At 40.8% G+C, this 18,057-nt stretch overlaps 1 protein-coding gene across 2 annotated transcripts in view; it reads right to left on the reverse strand.

Moving 5' to 3' along the window:
- Nucleotides 1-18,057, reverse strand: part of MPZL1 (myelin protein zero like 1) — a 61,953-nt gene that overhangs the window by 18,329 nt on the left and 25,567 nt on the right. For both annotated transcript variants that reach the window (XM_025390422.1, XM_025390414.1), the window contains exon 2: nucleotides 2,323-2,489. In XM_025390422.1, the coding sequence (XP_025246207.1) occupies nucleotides 2,323-2,489 (167 nt within the window). The remainder of the gene's footprint in view (nucleotides 1-2,322; nucleotides 2,490-18,057) is intronic.

Raw genomic sequence — 18,057 nt, forward strand, 5'->3', positions numbered from 1 at the left:
CATGGGACAAAAAAGCCATCTACAGTATGGCTTTTGAATATACTGGGTTTGAATATACTTTTCCTGTAAAACCTACAAAAACAAAAAAGCAACCCACTCATCTTATTAAATGTGTCCCGACATTTTGGAATTAAAGGATCCTATGTCAATAACTGAACATGCTCGGATTAACTGCAATCAGACTCGTGTGTAAGTATAAATTGATTAGCTAAAAATATTAATCAGAATTACAGCATGTTCTGAATAGTAAGCCTGAGTTATGTAAACCTTCATGGACCCACTTGACCAGACTGTTTCCAGCAGAAATGGAACTGCTCTTTAAAAGAAAGTTATTACCTCTGGTGTCTTCCTGATGACTGCTTCATTTTCTATGGACTTAAATAATGGCCCTCACACCAACTCTTGCAAAAGACTTCAGTGGGAAATCTTTAAATGTTTAAATAGTTCTTTGGATTCTCTTGAGTAAACTTATGTGTTTAATCTTGCCTCTATGGGAACATTAGTGTATGTTCTATGCTGATGCCATATTTATGTGAAGCAGAGAATGCCTTTGTATGTCTTCCCACGATATCTGTATGGATCTCTGTGCTCACCATTATGGCTACTGTAAGGGAAGGCCTCTCTTATAAAGACCTCTAGACTATGCATTCTCCATAGGGCAGATTCTCCCCCAAGGGAGCAAACACTTGCTCTTGGGTGGGAAGCTTTGAGAAAATCTTACTCTTTTATATATAAAACAGATACAGAGGATATCTACCATATTAAAATTTCATGGAAGGGGGCAGAGATTAAGAAAAAACGTCAAAAGGCTCCTTTTAAAAATAAATTTTAAAAAATACTGAGAAGCACTGCCTTAGGTAATCCCTAAAACCTATGAGGCAGTAAATATTATTAGCAGAGTTTTCTACCTGAGAGAGAAATAATATATAAGGGAAATCATACTGTATTGAACTTTCAACAATTCTAACCTGTGTGGTGTGGCCACTAGTGAATAATCTTGAGTCAGTGTCTCCCATCCTCCCCACCCTGTCTTCCACATAGAGCTGTGAAGAGTAAATGGCATAGGCATATGACGGGCCCAACATCTAGGTGGTGATCAACAAATGTAACTCACCATTCAGAATTGGGTATTCTTTTTTTTTTTTGAGACGGAGTCTCGCTCTGTCACCCAGGCTGGAGTGCAGTGGCGCGATCTCCACTCACTGCAAGCTCCGCCTCCCAGGTTCATGCCATTCTCCCGCCTCAGCCTCCCGAGTAGCTGGGACTACAGGCACCTGCCACCGCGCCCAGCTAATTTTTGTATTTTTAGTAGAGATGGGGTTTCACCGTGTTAGCCAAGATGGTCTTGATCTCCTGACCTCGTGATCTGCCCGTCTTGGCCGCCCAAAGTGCTGGGATTACAGGCGTGAGCCACCGCACCTAGCTGGGTATTCTTAAAGATAGATGATAGACTGTCCTTGCTAAGTACTAACAACCTGAAAAGTGCAACAGTACTAAAATATGTGCCAATATTTGAAGGGCATTCAACATGCTGGGAGAGCAACAGTAACAACAAATTGTGTATATTAGTAACTCAAGAGCTAGACACTTTCCTGAGCACTTGTCTTGTATAATCTTACTTTATCCTCCTAACACCCTTGTGTGGGAGGTTTTATCATCTCCATTTTACAGACCAGAACCAGGATAGTCAGTTCATGTTTAATAAACACCCACTGCATAACCAGCACTCCATTAGTTACTAACTAACCTTTTTTTCAACCCTCTGGTGCTGTATTTCTGTTACATCCTTCATCTTACTCCAAAGTCAAGTATATATCAGCCTTCCTTCTAATCATCTCTGGGTGACAGCAAGGATTGTTTTAGACATTTTTGAAGGCCCTACGTAACCCACTACATAGTAAGCTCCCAATCAATATTGCTAAATCAGATGGACTATACGCTAAATTTAAAAAAATAATCAAATCAGAAGGTACATACACACACATATATATAAAATCTGGTAATATGTAAAATAAATATCAATAAAAATGGGGCAATGAAAGATGAAAAGATGCAGGATAAATCCTGATTAGAGTCAATTAAGATCAATTTCAGAATGGGATTTGATGGTGGAGAGGAACTGAGCAAAGACAAGGAAACCAGCTGCATTTAAGACATGCTGAACTTATTTTATCCTGAAGCAAGAGAAGGGCCTTGAAGTCTATGATAGATAATAAATACACTCATTTTAGAAATGAACCATCAGAAAAATGGATCACTAATTATACAGCAGTAAAGAAACCTGTGAGGTAGGAGTAGCCAAGAGCAGTCAAGCATTCTTACCGACACGGTAGTGTCAGCCCCCTCTGGCTGGAAGCTCCACGTGACTGAGGTCAACCCGCCAGTCTCATCAGTAGACTTGAACTTGCAGGTCAGCTTCCCTTGTGTACCATTTGCCACGAAGATTTCTTTTGGTGTATATACTTCCAAGGCTGATACTCCGGCTGTCACTGAAGAGAGAGGAATAAGGGTAGTTAAAAGTAGGACTTAGCATGAATACCACTGCACATTTTTGCCAGACAAGAAAAGATACAGCAAAGTTACTAGATATATACAGTAATTCATTGCCATTACATATTTCTGGCAGAATATTCTGTAGCTAAGTTCAATCAGAATAGTACCATAAACAGAATAATTGCTGATAGTTTAGGTTTGTATTGCTTTTTAGTTAAGATATGCTTATTAGTTTGGCTACATTGAATATTTATTTAACTAATAGACTTTTTAAAAGAGCAGTTTTAGGTTTACAGAAACATTGAATGGAAGGTAGAATTCTCATATTCCCTCACTCCCCCATGGCCATCCTGTTTCTCCTATTATTAAGATCTGGCATTAGTGCTATACATTTGTTTTAATTGATGAGCCAATATGGTTATAACATCGTTAACCAAAGTCCATAGTTTACATTAGGATTTGAGTTAGTGTTGTAGATCCTATGGATTTTGACAAAGGTGTGTAGTGACATCTCCACCATTACAGTATCATATAGATTAGTTTCACTCCCTAAGCGTCTCCTGTGCTACACCTATTTATTCCTGCCCTCCTTTCCCGCACATCCCTGGCAAACACTGACCTTATACTGTCTCTATAGGTTTGCCTTTTCTAGAATGTTATCTAGTTAAAATCATGCAGCATGTAGCCTTTTAAGGTTGGCTTCTTTCAGTTAGTAATATGCATTTAACTTTCTTCCATGTCTTTGTGTGGCATAATATCTCATTTCTTTTTATTGCTGAATAATATACAAATTGTATGGACGTACCACAGTTTATTCATTCACCTTCTGAAGGACTTCTTGGTGGCTTCCCTGATGGTCTATTTTTAATGACGTGATGGGCGTATTTTTACTTCTTTAAGTAGTTCTGATGCGCATCTGTTACGCAATTATCACACTGAACTCTTCTCATCATCCATGTATAATGCAATTAAAACTATCCTAAGATATAACTTGATTTTAAAGCCACATTTATTATTTAACTGATCCTTTTCTTATAAAGAACTTAAGGAAGAAAAATGCTTATTTTGGTTTTGTTAGTGAAACCATACCTACCATAAGATTTCACTGTGCTACGTAAGTAAACAGCTGATTACACCGTATATCACATTTTCATTTTACCCATCAAGTTTTGTCAGTTAGCCTAAGCCCAGGAAATAGTAATTAATATGTGTCTACCACTTGGAATATAAAAATGGCTCTTTTTTCAAGATCTGCAATCACAGGCAACTGCAGGAATTGTTAAGGATTGTTGCTAAAAGTATTTGCCAAATTGTTAAAGATTGCTAACTTGAACATGCTGCTATAAAAACAATGCTTTCACAGACAAAATGAAAGTCAGAAAAAGAAAAAACTTATTTGGCCTAAAATTGGTAATTTAAAAATATCCATCTTCGATATTTTTTAAAGAAATAGTTTGGAATAAATATCTGCAGTGTTGCAATTATTCTTAGAATGTAACAGATGGGCAGAATAAGGAAGAGTATTGTCAGCCAGGACTGATGGTCATTTTCAGAATTTTTTCTCCTTGAAGACTTAACTGACTCTCAGCCAAGGAGAACAAGAGTACTCCCCCATTCCTCCCAACCATCTTGCAAATGTTTATTCTCAGGACACAATGGGCACTTTTGGCTATTCTTTTAAATAAACTGATAGCCATACTGCATCAAGCAGATTTTTTTTTCTGCTAAAGAGGGTGGATTATTATTACAGGGAACAACAGATTATTATTTGTGGTCCAAACCTCAAAACAAGCATTTCTTTCAGAGGAGATGCAAACAAAAGAGTTCCTTGCTATTGTGGGTAGGCAGAAAAGTAGCCCCAGGGCACTTGAGTTCAAAATGAAGGACAAAGCACAAGACTAGACTAGTGGACCAGCTTATTCCAGGAAGCAGCACTGGCTTGCAACCCTTATTCACTCTGTGTGATTTTGACTAGTTTTCTCCATGGTGATGAGTACTGGAAAGCCACAGTCTCTAAAGTCTATAAATAAGGTTTCTTAAGGATTTTCTCTTTCTTTCTTTCTTTCTTTTTCTTTTCCCGAGTCTCAATCTTGTGACCCAGGCTGGCGTGCAGTGGCACAACCTCCGCCTCCTGGGTTCAAGCAATTCTCCTGTCTCAGCCTCCTGAGTAGCTGGGATTACAGGCGCCTGCCACCATGCCTGGCTGATTTTTGTATTTTTAGTAGAGAAGGGGTTTCACCATGTTGGCCAGGCTGGCCTCGAACTCCTGACCTCAGGTGATTCACCGGCCTCGGCCTCGCAAAGTGCTGGGATTATAGGCGTGAGCCCCTGCACCTGGCCTTCTCAAGGATTTTCTTAAACCAGATCCCTTCCTCAAGGCCTGGTTGCAAGGCTTGTCATCCTGAAACATTATTTAAAGATGGAATTAGACCACACGTCCACGTTTACAGTCACAGAATTTTGAGCAAAAAGACTAACCAAATTCCCAAACAGCTTTTAGGCATCTATTTTAAGACAAAGATTTCGTTACACCAAAGTTAGTTAATAAACAGGTGACTTTTTAAAAAACACACAACACTCTTTGGCTAATTTGAACGTGTAGCTCTTAGCCAGGATTATGAAATCCAAAGCTAGCCTATCAGCTAGCTCAAGAAAAAGAAAATGACTCCACACACTGAGAAATTAGCTTCTTCCATCCCTGGCTATCTACGCTTTTCTCTAATACTACTCTTGTCATCATTTTTGGAGATTTCATCAGTTGTAAGATAAACGTTCTAAAACCTTAGTCTGTTTCTCTTCTCCAACAATCTGGGTAAGATCAGGCCTATCCCAGCCACTCATTTCTACGGTCATACTTGTTCAATCAAACTTAGCCTAAAGCTGCCTCCTTACATATTTTAAGTTCAGCATAAGGGTTTTTCTGTACACTGTGAACTATAGCAAGTATAGGTGTAAACAGGCCGTAGCCAATCATCTTGTGCCAATCACCAAGTTTTGACCAATCAAATGTAGCCAACTGTTCAGATTGTGTTCAAATAAGGCAAATGTCAAGCTATAATCAATGCAGCTGTTTCTGTACCTCACTCCCGTTTTCTGTACATCACTTTCATTTTTCTGTACATAAATCTTCTTCCACCACATGGCTGTGCTGGCATCTCTGAGACTACCTTGGCTCAGAAGGCTGCCCAATTCGCAATTCATTCATTGTTCAATTAAACTCCTTTAAATTTAAATTCAGCTGAAGTTTTTATTTTATCATACCCTAAACCAGGGCTTCTCAACCTCAGCACTACTGACATGCCTTGTAGGATGTTGAGCAGCACCCCGGCCTCTACCAGATGACAGCAGTATCTCCTCTGCCTCCAGTTATGACAACCAAAAACGTCTCCAGACATTGCAAATGCCTCCTCAGAGGCGAAACCCCCCGGGCTGAGAATCACTAGCTCTAGACCCTATCATCAGTACCTGCACCCACTCCAGAATCACAGTTTCAGGCTTCTCTACTCCCTAACTGACCACCTCTTAGCTTTCCAATATCCTCCAAAACCCTGAGTTCGTTGATCCCTAAGCTGCATCAAAAACTAAAATCCCAGCATGTCTTCATTTGCTTTACTCAGATTAAACCCCATAGGCCACCACTATACTCACAGCCTAGAATACACAATCAGCTTTCTTGCCTCTCCCTTCAGGGCCTTCACGTGGCCAAACGTCTATCCTGGTTAAATTCAATTCTTTACCCACTCTGCATCTCCACCAGGGTGGCTGACCACAGCTGGACAAAAGCACACAATCCCACTGACTATTTTCGCCTTAAATTTATGGTCACTAATCTCAAAGGGACTCAATGCTGTCTGGCAATCCATCCACATTGCCCTAATCCATCTGCTTTCTATTTCCCTAGAGAACTATTTTAAACCTTCCTCTCTAACCTCAAATTTCCACTTCCTCTGGTTTCTCACTACCAGCTAATGACTGAGCTGCTTATTTCATTGAGAAAACAGAAGCAATGAGAAGAGAACCTCCCTATGTCCAGATACCATAGCTACCCACCTCCCTGCATCTGTGCCCATTCTGCTTTCCTTGCACTCCTATGAAGAAAGTGTCTGTCTGCATTCCTCTCAGGATGAACCTCTCTACTGCACATTGCATCTCATCTCTTGCCTACCTAAGGACATTCATTGATCCAGCAATTCTCCCTCTTCTGAATTTTTCACTCACTACTGAATTACCACCAGCAGCAATATAAACATACATATTTATATTTATATCCCAGGTTTAGAGAAAAAAATCTTGACCCTGCATCTCCCTGTAGCTCTGGCCCCTTTGTCCTCCTTTATTTTACCAATCTTGAAAGAACTGTCTGTACACATGGTGTCCAATTTCTCTCCTCCTCTGTTCTCTTGAATAAATCCAATTTAGGCTTTCATCTCCGTTACTCCATAGAAATTGTTTTTGTTAAGGAATGCAATGACCTCCATGATTAATTCTCAAGTCTTGTCTTATTTCCCTATCTGAAACCTCTGACAGTTACTCCCTCCTAAAACTTTTTGTTTTGTTTTTTAACAGTTTAGCTTTTGGAATGCCTCTCCCTCTTGATTCTCTTATCTCATTGACTGCTCGTTCCCTGGTTCTCCTGACTTCTATATGATTAAGAGCCCAAATCATTTCTCTGACAGCTTGTCTATTTAACATTCCTTCTCTTGGTGACCTCATCCAGTTTCAAATGCTCCCAAATGCTGATGACACCTGTATACACACACACACACACACACACACACACACACAGCCTATTCAACTTCGCTTGGATATAACTGGCATCATCTCAGATTTAATATGTCCAAATTAAACTCCTGATTCCCAACCCCCAAACTTCCTTTTCATGGGCTTCTCCAAATCAGTGAATGGCAACACTGGTTTTCTAGTGGCTGAGACCAAAATCCTGAACTAGTTTGTGACTCCTCTCATTTGCACAACTTTCCTCCAAGCTGTCAGCTACACATGTCTTCTCTACTTAGAAACCTATCTAGAAACTGCTCTCTCTCTGCCTCATTTAGTGTCACCATCTTGGTCCAAGTCACTGTCATCTTTCACGTGGATTAAGTATTGAGAGCTTCCTAATTGGTGTCTGCCTCCTCCAGCTTTCCCCACTTCACAGCAACTAGTCCACAGAGAGGCCAAAGAAATCTCGTAAAAATTCAGGTTGGATCATATCACTCTTCTACTGAAAATCTCTAAGGGTATCCCATCAGCCAGATCAGGCCAGTCCTCATGTGGCCCACAAAGTCCTACATGAGCTAACTCCTGGCTACCTTCGGACCTCACTGCCCTGGTCACCATGTTTTTCCTCTGCCTATGGTGAGTGTACCCCAGATAGAGAATGCTATGGACAAAGAGACCAAAGGTATCCTAGGAAGTCATGACGCATGGCCAACTGTGTCAAATGCTGAGAGCTGGGTGCTCTACGTAGCTGACGGTAGGGAGAAATTTCAGTGAAGATCCTTGCTTAAAACTGCACATGGTTCCTTGCACACAGCATCTAAAATTCAAATCAACTTTTGCCAAGCAGAGCAGCAGTTTCTGACCAACTACGACGAGCAAGAATGGCATCTTGTTAGAACTGTTTTCCTGTGTGGGTCAAGAGAGAAACGAAATCACAGGTTTCCCTCTCAGGCTGTATTCCATGCAGTCCGAGCAAGGGATGTGCTCACTGGTTTCTTAAACAATTGGGAATGGTTGGCTTTGTCCACTCCCCTGTCTTTTTTTAAATGACTAGGAGTATTACGGGAATACATAGTAAAATTATTGTTGAATTCAGACAGCTCATCTGCAGAGTCATAAAACAGAGTTTTAAGGGGCTAGTTAAAATGGCTAAAAATGCAAATGTAAAGACCATTGAGATATACAGAAACTATTGTTCTAATCTATATTCCATGTCACTAAAGACTAGAATCTCAATCTGAATAAGATATTAAATAGGTTTCTTTGAGGCAGAGGATTTATAATTATGGCATAGTGGCAAAAATGGCTGTGAAATGTATTACTACATTTGGTTCAAGCTTTGGTTCAAAAACTCATAGATGGATTTTAAAAAGCCTGTTGATTGCTGAATAAAACCAATTGCTTTGGGAATAAAAACACAGAAATGAAATGAAATAAAACAGATTAAATGATATACAAACGTTTTCATATCCTGCCAACTTTGGATTCTGAGCTCCACATAAACTTGCAAACAAACATCAACATGGAAATGAGAGTTACTGAGCTTACTTTCTCTCTGGGGTACGGTTTTATAAGGAGTAGAGAATCCTGCTGAGTTATGCTAGAGTTTAAAGGGCAAGAATATAAACAAATAAAATCCAAATAACCCTTCTCTTAGAGTACTCTGGGGAATAAGCTTTCTAAAATGTACTGCGTTGCTCAGAGGTATCATTTAGCAATGAAGTAAGTGATATACTGACTCTTAAAATAGGCGATCAATTCAAATGAAAAAAGCCCGCGAAGTCATTTGACAAGTAATCAAAAAGTCTGTGGAATCATCTGACTAGAGGTCATTTTTACAATAATCAAAGGATATTCAAAATGTAATATTCTTACAATTTGGATGGACAACCAGAACATTTTAGAAAGAAAAAAAAAAAGTAAAGATGGAAAACAAAACAATATCCATCACAATCACAAAGAAAAAGGCAAATTCAAGAATGGTTCACCTAAGAGGCTATTTCCTGACATCACTGACCTATTTCAATATTCTGAATGACTGAAACAATAGTGTAAATAATGTCTCCCAACTACATGCCAAGATGATCTTACTCCAAGTAAATTCAAACTCTCATACCATAAAATCATTTGAAATACACTGTGGCAGCATTATTAGGAACAAATAAACACGTTCACAGCAGGAAACACAGGCAGGGATATTGAAGCTGTTACTGGTTGAAGCAATTCCATGTCATGTTACTACTGGGTCCATTTATAGCATACCGGTTTGTAAAAAATTTTACCTTTTTTTTTTTTTTTTTTTTTTTTTGAGACAAAAGTCTTGCTCTGTTCAGGCTGGAGTGCAGTGGAGCAATCTCAACTCACTGCAACCTCCACCTCCTGGGTTCAAGTGATTCTCTGGCCTCAACCTCCTGAGTAGCTGGGACTACAGGTGCGCACCACCACACCTAGCTCATTTTTCTATTTTTTTAAGTAGAGACGGGGTTTCACCATGTTGGTCAGGCTGGTCTTGAACTCCTGACCTCAAGTGATCCACCCGCCTTGGCCTCCCAAAGTGCTGGGATTAAAGGTGTAAGCCACCTCACGCGGCCCCTAGAAACCTTATCTTTTTAACACACCTCGTTAAGGTTTTCCTTGTAATTGAAAAAGGCTTTTGTTTTGAAATTTTTTAAGCACTTTGATGTTACCAGTATAAACTCCTGCTTAAAAGAGTACAATCAAGCAATCTATTTAAACAGCGTTCTGACCTATCTCTTGTTCTCTCTTGGTACACAGCAAGAGTCTGATATTGTAATATTTCCTAGTAAGCAAAAATATGACCTTTTAAAACATACTAAGAGAGAGGAACAAAAGAGAATACTAAATATAAATTCAGGGTAGTAGTTACAACTGGAACAGGGTGGAGGAGGCAGGAAGTGAAAGGTACACACTATTGGTAATGTTTTATTTCCTAGGCTGGTCATGAGTACATGGGTGCTCATTTTAATACTGACAGTGTAAACTGTACACACATACACTCTTTGTATATATTTTACTTCTTACAATAAAAATTCTACAAAAGAGAGAGACAGGAAGACATTAGTAAAGCAATAAAAGATTTACTTTTTAAGTTTCAGAATGCTCCAGTGAAAATTCCACACGATTCCCTCACAGTGTCTACTGTGACTTCTACAATCAGGCTGGATAAAGTAAAGCTGACTCGATGACGTGTGCTGTGGAGATAACGCATGCACAGAGCTGCCTTGCTGCCACTGTGGGGTCAGACTCAAATCTCTCCTGGGAACAGGGCCACCCTGCAGCTGAAGTGGGCTCTTTCCTCCCGCAAATCAGGGCTGCTACTGTAGACCTTTCTTGGCTGGATGGCACAAAGTAGGGGAGGGCTGCAAAAGTATCCTCCATTCAACAAGCCCTAAGTATTAATAAACTAAGCTTTTCATTAGTCAGGAACACACTCTTCTGTACTCTTTGTCTAAAGTTATGCTTCAGGCCTTAATCTCAGGGACTTCCTCCTAGCATCTGCCCTACACTCCCCACCCTGTGCTCCCAGGCATCCTGTCCTTTCCTTGTCAATGCTCTCCTCACACCCCACTTAAATGACCGGCTGTCTGCACCCCTCAGAGGGCAAAGGGCTATGTCTACCTTGTTTACCATTATATCCTCATTACCTGACAAATGCCTAGCCCTTTCACAATGTGTTCAACAAACATTTGTTTGAATGTCAGGAAAAATGAATGAATCAGTGAATGAATGAATGAATGAATGAATGAATAAAGAATACAATATATCAAACTAAACTCAGATAAGCTCAGCCATAAAAATCAACTTGCTCTACAACAAATGGCTTCAGCATAATGCCCAACATAAAAAGTGTCTGAGGAGATGACTTGGGGTCAACTTTGAACGCTGACACTACTTTGGAGGATGCCTAGATACGTTTCCTCCAAGAATCATCTTTCTGTGTGAGAGAATCATCCCAAAGGAGACTCACCTTTTGAAACATTTGATTACAAAAAAAAAAAAAAAAATCCAGCCAGACAAGGTGGCTCACACCTGTAATCCCAGCATTTTGCGGGGGCGGAGACAGGAGGATGGTTTGAGCCCTGGAGTTCAAGACCAGCCCTCGTCTTTACAAAAAAATATTAGCTGGGCATAGTGACTCAAACCTGTGATCTCATGATCTCAGCTACTCAGGGGGCTGAGATAGGGAGGATTGCCTGGGCCTGGGAGGAGGAGGCTGCAGTGAGCTGTGATTGTGCCACTACACTCCAGCCTGTGTGACAGTGAGACTGTCAAAAAAAACAAAACACAAAAAGCAAAACAAACAAAAAAACCATGTACTTTTACTAACACACAAGATTACCAAATCCCTCTCAGAGTCAATTCCTTCCGCTCATGATCGATGTCCAGCTGGCCACATATCTATCCTTAACCTTTTTTGTACCAACAAAGATCTTTCTGTTTCTCAAATGAGAAATGCTCAAAGGGTCCTGAATAAGGCCAGTCATTGAACTAATCACTTGACTTTTTAAAGCCCTGGGATTTCTTCTTGCCCTCCTCTATATATGTACTGTTCATCTCTCTCTCTCTCCTGCAAATGGTCTCCTTTCTTCAATCAACCATTCATTATTTCAACACACACTGAGACTCAGCCTCTACTCGAATGTACTGACAGTCTAGTGGAGACAAATAAACAAACATCTACAGTGCGGCTGCAGAAGCACCGTGCATGGCCTCTGGGATGCACAAAGTGCATTAGGAGATTTTCCACAGCGCAGGGCTTCCATTAAATACTAAAGGCTCAAAACACGAAGCAGGCAACACAAATGCCCCAGTTGCAGTTAGCTTGAATTGTATCATCTGCATAAAGCATCCAAACAGGCCGGGCGCGGTGGCTCAAGCCTGTAATCCCAGCACTTTGGGAGGCCGAGACGGGCGGATCACGAGGTCAGGAGATCGAGACCATCCTGGCTAACACGGTGAAACCCCGTCTCTATTAAGAAATACAAAAAACTAGCCGGGCGAGGTGGCGGGCGCCTGTAGTCCCAGCTACTCGGGAGGCTGAGGCCGGAGAATGGCGTGAACCCGGGAGGCGGAGCTTGCAGTGAGCTGAGATCCGGCCACTGCAGTCCAGCCTGGGTGACAGAGCGAGACTCCGTCTCAAAAAATAAAAAATAAAAAAAAATAAAATAAAATAAAAAAAAAAAGCATCCAAACATTTCTCAGTTCTTAGCAAGCAGATGAAAATAAGGTAGGAAAAATCAGATTTTACCTCTGCTAGAGTACAGTGGACTAAAATGCTTAACATAAAGAACATGTTGAAAGCTCTGGAGGCACAGCTGATAGATAGGAAAATAACACTCTCACATATTTTACACTTCCCAGGTGCTGAAATGGCATATTAAAAATGCTCTTCAGGAAAAAGACCACTGTACCTTAAATCTATCTTTCTGAGCTCTCAAATCTTACCAGGTTTATAGTATGTTTGAAGATATATGAACCAAAATTTAATTGAAACCAGAAAAGGCCAATACAATTATTACTACAAGGACAGAACAAGAGACTGGAAACAATACGCCTATGGTTGATGGCAATAAGAGTATATTCCTCTCCTCCAAAATACAGCAAACTTTTTTAAAAATTTAAAAATACTGCCTACTGAAACTACTGAAAAATATTAAATTACTCTATATGATATCATAATAATAGTATATATCATTGTACATCTGTAGAAACCCATACAACGTACAACAGAAATAACGAACCCTAAGATACATACAATGGTCTTTGGGTGATAATGATGTGTTATCATCATTATCAACTCTAGGTTCATCAACTGTAACAATGTATCACTCTGGTGAGGGATACTGATAATAGGAGAAGCCATGCAGGAGATAGATGGGAAATCTGTACCTTCTGCTCTATTTTGCTGTAAACCAAAAACTTCTCTAAACAGTCTAAGTCTTAAAAGAATAGTAGTGCCTGGGTCCCACCCTTACCTCCAGGAATTCTGATTTAATTGGTAAGGGGGATGGCCTGGATATCAGGAATTTTAAAAGGCCCCCAGGTGATTTGAAACATGTAGTTACTACCCAGCACACAAATGAGATGTTGGGACTTCACTTATGATGCTATTATACAATAAGACCATGCCTGAAGCAGATGAGCCACGCCTTGCCTGGCATTTGACTGACTGCAGGTATAGGTATGTTCACTTGTAAAATATGTATTAGTGCACATGCATGAACCTGAACTTTTCAAAATACCAGGGCAGTGCTCTACTCAGCTTCTTTTTTTTTTTTTTTTTTTTTTTGAGATGGAGTCTCTGTCACCCAGGCTGGAGTGCAGTGGCCAGATCTCAGCTCACTGCAAGCTCTGCCTCCCAGGTTTACGCCATTCTCCTGCCTCAGCCTCCCAAGTAGCTGGGACTACAGGCGCCCCCCACCTCGCCCGGCTAGTATTTTTTGTATTTTTTGGTAGAGACGGGGTTTCACCGTGTTAGCCAGGATGGTCTCGATCTCCTGACCTCGTGATCCGCCCGTCTCGGCCTCCCAAAGTGCTGGGATTACAGGCTTGAGCCACCGCGCCCGGCATGTGTGCTATTTTTTATTGTGATTTTAATGGTTTAAAATGTACTTTGTAAACAAATGAAATATGCACTAAGCATTTGGAAGCTCTGAAGTGCAGCTGTGCCAGGTGCAGTGGCTCACGCCTGTAATCCCAGCACTTTGGGAGGCTGAGATGGATGGATCGCTTGAGCTCAGGAGTTCAAGACCAGCCTGGGCAACATGGTGAAACCCCATCTCTACCAAAAATACAAAAAGCCGAGCCTATGGCACACACCTGTAGTCTCAGCTACTTGGGAGACTGAGTGGGGAGGATCGCTTGAGCCCAGGAGGCAGAGGTTGCAGCAAATGGAGATCGGGCCACTGCCCTCCAGCCTGGGTGACAGAGTGAGACCGTCTCAAATAAATAAAGCTCAGCTGCTAGAATCTACTGAAGAGAGCTTGAAAATCTCTATTCTGCTTGGTTTTAAGAAATTCAAAGGCTGGGCGTGGTGGCTCACACCTGTAATCCCAACACTTTGGGAAGCTGAGGCGGGTGGATCACCTGAGGTCAGGAGTTTGAGACCAACTGGATAACATGGTGAAACCCTGTCTCTACCAAAAATACGAAAATTCGCCAGGTGTTATGGCGGGCGCCTGTAATCCCAGCTACCTGGGAGACTGAGGTAGGAGAATCGCTTAAACCCAGGAGGCGGAGGCTGCAGTGAGCCGAGATCGCATCACTGCACTCCAGCCTGGGTGACAGAGCGAGACTCCGTCTCAAAAAAAAAAAAAAAAAAAGAAAGAAAGAAATTCAAGTTTACTTCACGGTGTAAAACCAGTCTGCTGCAGCTGGACAAACGGCCTAACCACAAACCAATCATCCAGGGGAAGGTAAATTAAATGGAGAAAGAAATACTTCGCCTTCGTTACAGCTGTGAGTACTTTCAAGATGTGTTTACGGTAGAGTTATCCTTTGGACACGTTCTTAATGAGATCTGAATTTAACGCAGATTTGTCCATGACAATTTCCTATTGAAAATACATTTAAAAGCTCCTCCATTGCTTCATAAAGTCCATAATTATCAGCATGGCACACTAGGCTTTTCAAAGTAACCCTCCTTTTCCTGCTTTACATTTGGCAAAGCCTGTTGGTGGTGAGCTGGTATCAGCTTGCTCTCACTTCCCTAACATGCCACGCAGCCAGCATATCTCGGGGCTGCACTAACACAGCTTGGAACGAGGCCGACCTCTGAAAGTTTACAGAATTTCAAGACTCCACCTGAACGTGATTTTGGTAAAGCCCTCCCTGATCTCACCACCTCTTCTTCTGCCACACTCTTCAGTATTTCTCACACGACTCTGGCTGCAGTCTACTGAAGACACACCTTTCAGTGAAAAGCACAATCTCCCCTGCAATTAACTCCAGCTCCCCTGTTAAGACTCACAACTCCTTGAGCCATGGAACTACACCTTAACTTGCCTTCGGTGTGCCCAGCACCTACTACACTTCCTGGTGGTCACAGAGCTCTCAAAGAACATTTCAAAAGGAGTGAACAGGTAACACCGAATTTTTTGGTTCCCTGTAAAGTGAAGTTATAATTAATGAAACATATAAGCACTATTTTTTTCCCTAAAATAAGGAAACCAACCTGCCCTTAAATGGATGCCTAACTCCAGTCAAGCTCTCTCTGGCTCCTAGAAAAATCTGGCAAAAAAGTACAGGTTAATCAGCACTGATTTGTCACTGCCAGAAAGAGTTCAAAGGGTAAACACTCACCCTTGAACAGAAAGTAAAATATGAGTAAGGAAGGGAAACATCTGCCCCTGCTTCCTATTGAGATGCTGGCTTTATCAGAATTTTTAAAAGACAGTATCAATTGAACAATTCATTTATGGAATAGATAATAAATCCCAAGTTCTAAGTGGGACGAGTCTCATTAGATACTGTACACGGAAATATACACAACAATGTATACAACAAACTTTGTGTCCCTACAGTATGCAGGGTATGGCACAGTGCAGGGCATGGGAAAATGGCCCTCCAAGCAGGCAGTCGGCACTACCTGGTCTGTATCTTATTGTTTATGCCACCTTACCTTCCCTAAGTTCCTACTAAACTATCCCCCTAAAATAGCAAATAGACTATAGGTAGCTAATTAAAGTCAAAATTTGAAAAATGAAGAGGTCAGGGAATATTTTATGAAAGATGCACTTGAACTTTATCTGGTATACTGAGAAGACTCAAAATAGATTGAAAGGGCATTTTGCAGAGACAGAAAAACGTGAGATGATGTTTAAAGATGAATTATGGAGATGAATTTGGCTAGAATGGAGGAAAAGTTTTCAGATGAAAAGGTAGTCTGAATTCAGACGAGCTAGAACTTGATCCTGTAGGAAGTGGGCACCACGGAGGATTCTTAAGCAGGCTTGATATAGTAACAGTGGACTTTTTGGTTGAGTCGTAAAGATACACAAAAAAGGGAGGAAAAGAAGAGACATTTGGAATAATTATTGGAAAATTTATTGGAATAATTTTTTCCCAAAGGATTTTTGTTAGTTTCATTTTGCCTCCAATACTGGAAAAACAGAAAAATTTCCATGAGTTGACTCATCTCTAAATCTTTCAAAAACAACACTACTAACAAATGAAATTATTTTTACATGTATAAACCTGCAAACTGACTTTAGATATGTGAGGGATATTTTTAAAAACTTAAGTATTACATACATTTAATTTCTTTTTTTTTGAGATGGAGTCTTGTCCTGTCGCCCATGCTGGAGTATAATGGCGCCATCTCGGCTCACTGCAACCTCCGTCTCCTGGGTTCAAGCGATTCTCCTGCTTCAGCCTCCTGAGTAGCTGGAATTACAGGCATGAGCCACCACGCCCGCCTAATTTTTTGTATCTTTAGTAAAGACAGGGTTTCACCATGTTGGCCAGGCTGGTCTCAAACTCCTGACCTCATGATCCGCCCACCTCAGCCTCCCAAAGTGCCAGGATTACAGACGTGAGCCACCACACCTGGCGCATACATTTAATTTCTAATAGTAGGTAATTCTACATGATTATATTTGTCAAATAACTACTCCATGTTCCTTGAAGTTATTTTTTTAAACATCACAACCATTTTGATGGGACTCCTACTAAAATGTTATTATTTTCCTTCTGTCTTCATAAAAAGATAATATTGTGAGTGAAAGTTTAAGGAGAAACATGATAGTTGCCTAGCTTCAAAGAATTACCCACAAGATAGTTATTAATTACAAAGGGGAAAAAAAACAGTTACTTTAGAGTGGAGAAACATGGCAGACAACACCTTAACCAAGGATCAAAGTCAACATCACCAGTAATGGAACAAAAGAGCAGCACCTTTCTCCTTAGGTCAGGCACTGAGAAGAACAGAATATTACTTCCGTGGTGTTCCTGCCAAACATGGATAGCCTAAATCATCAGACACACCTGAATGAGGGGCAATCTACTATGTAAATGGCTTATATAATATACATTAAAAATATTAATGTAAAACTTTAAAGAAAACGACTCAGGAAATGCTGCAGACTACAGGTGATGAAAGAGACATGATGGCTAAGTGAATTACGTGATTCTGGATTTTCTTCTGCTCTAATGGACATTACTGGATCAATGGGCATCATCCAAATAAAGTCTACATATTAGATAACAGTACTGCTACTGTTTCAATATTCATGTCCTAATTCTGATAATTTGATAATTACACTGTGGTTGTATAACATTATGTCCTTAGTCTTCAGGAAATACACGTTAAATTATTTAGAAATAAAGGAACGGCATTTTTACTGCTCTCATGTGGAACAGAAACACATACACAAGGTGGGAGGGGGAGGAAGGGGAGAGAAAGATTTAAGCAAATGTAATAAAATATTAACATCTGAAAAACCTGGGTGGGCCGGGCACAGTGGCTCACGCCTATAATCCCAGCATTTTGGGAGGCTGAGGCAGGCGATCACCTGAGGTCAGGAGTTCGAGATCAGCTTGACCAATATGATGAAACCCTGTCTCTACTAAAAATACAAAAATTAGCCGGGCGTTGGTGGCGTGTGCCTGTAATCCCAGCTACTTGGGAGGCTGAGACAGAATTGCTTGAACCTGGGAGGCAGAGGTTGCAATGAGCCAAGATCGCGGCATTGCACTCCAGCCTGGGCAACAAGAGCGAAACTCCATCTCAAAGAAGAAAAGAAAAGAAAAGAAAAGAAAAGAAAAACCTGGGTGAAGGATAGATGGTATTCTTTGTGTTCTTTCTGAACCTTTCTGTAGTCAGAA

Source organism: Theropithecus gelada, chromosome 1, assembly GCF_003255815.1.
Source record: "Theropithecus gelada isolate Dixy chromosome 1, Tgel_1.0, whole genome shotgun sequence".
NCBI classification, from domain to species: domain Eukaryota; kingdom Metazoa; phylum Chordata; class Mammalia; order Primates; family Cercopithecidae; genus Theropithecus; species Theropithecus gelada.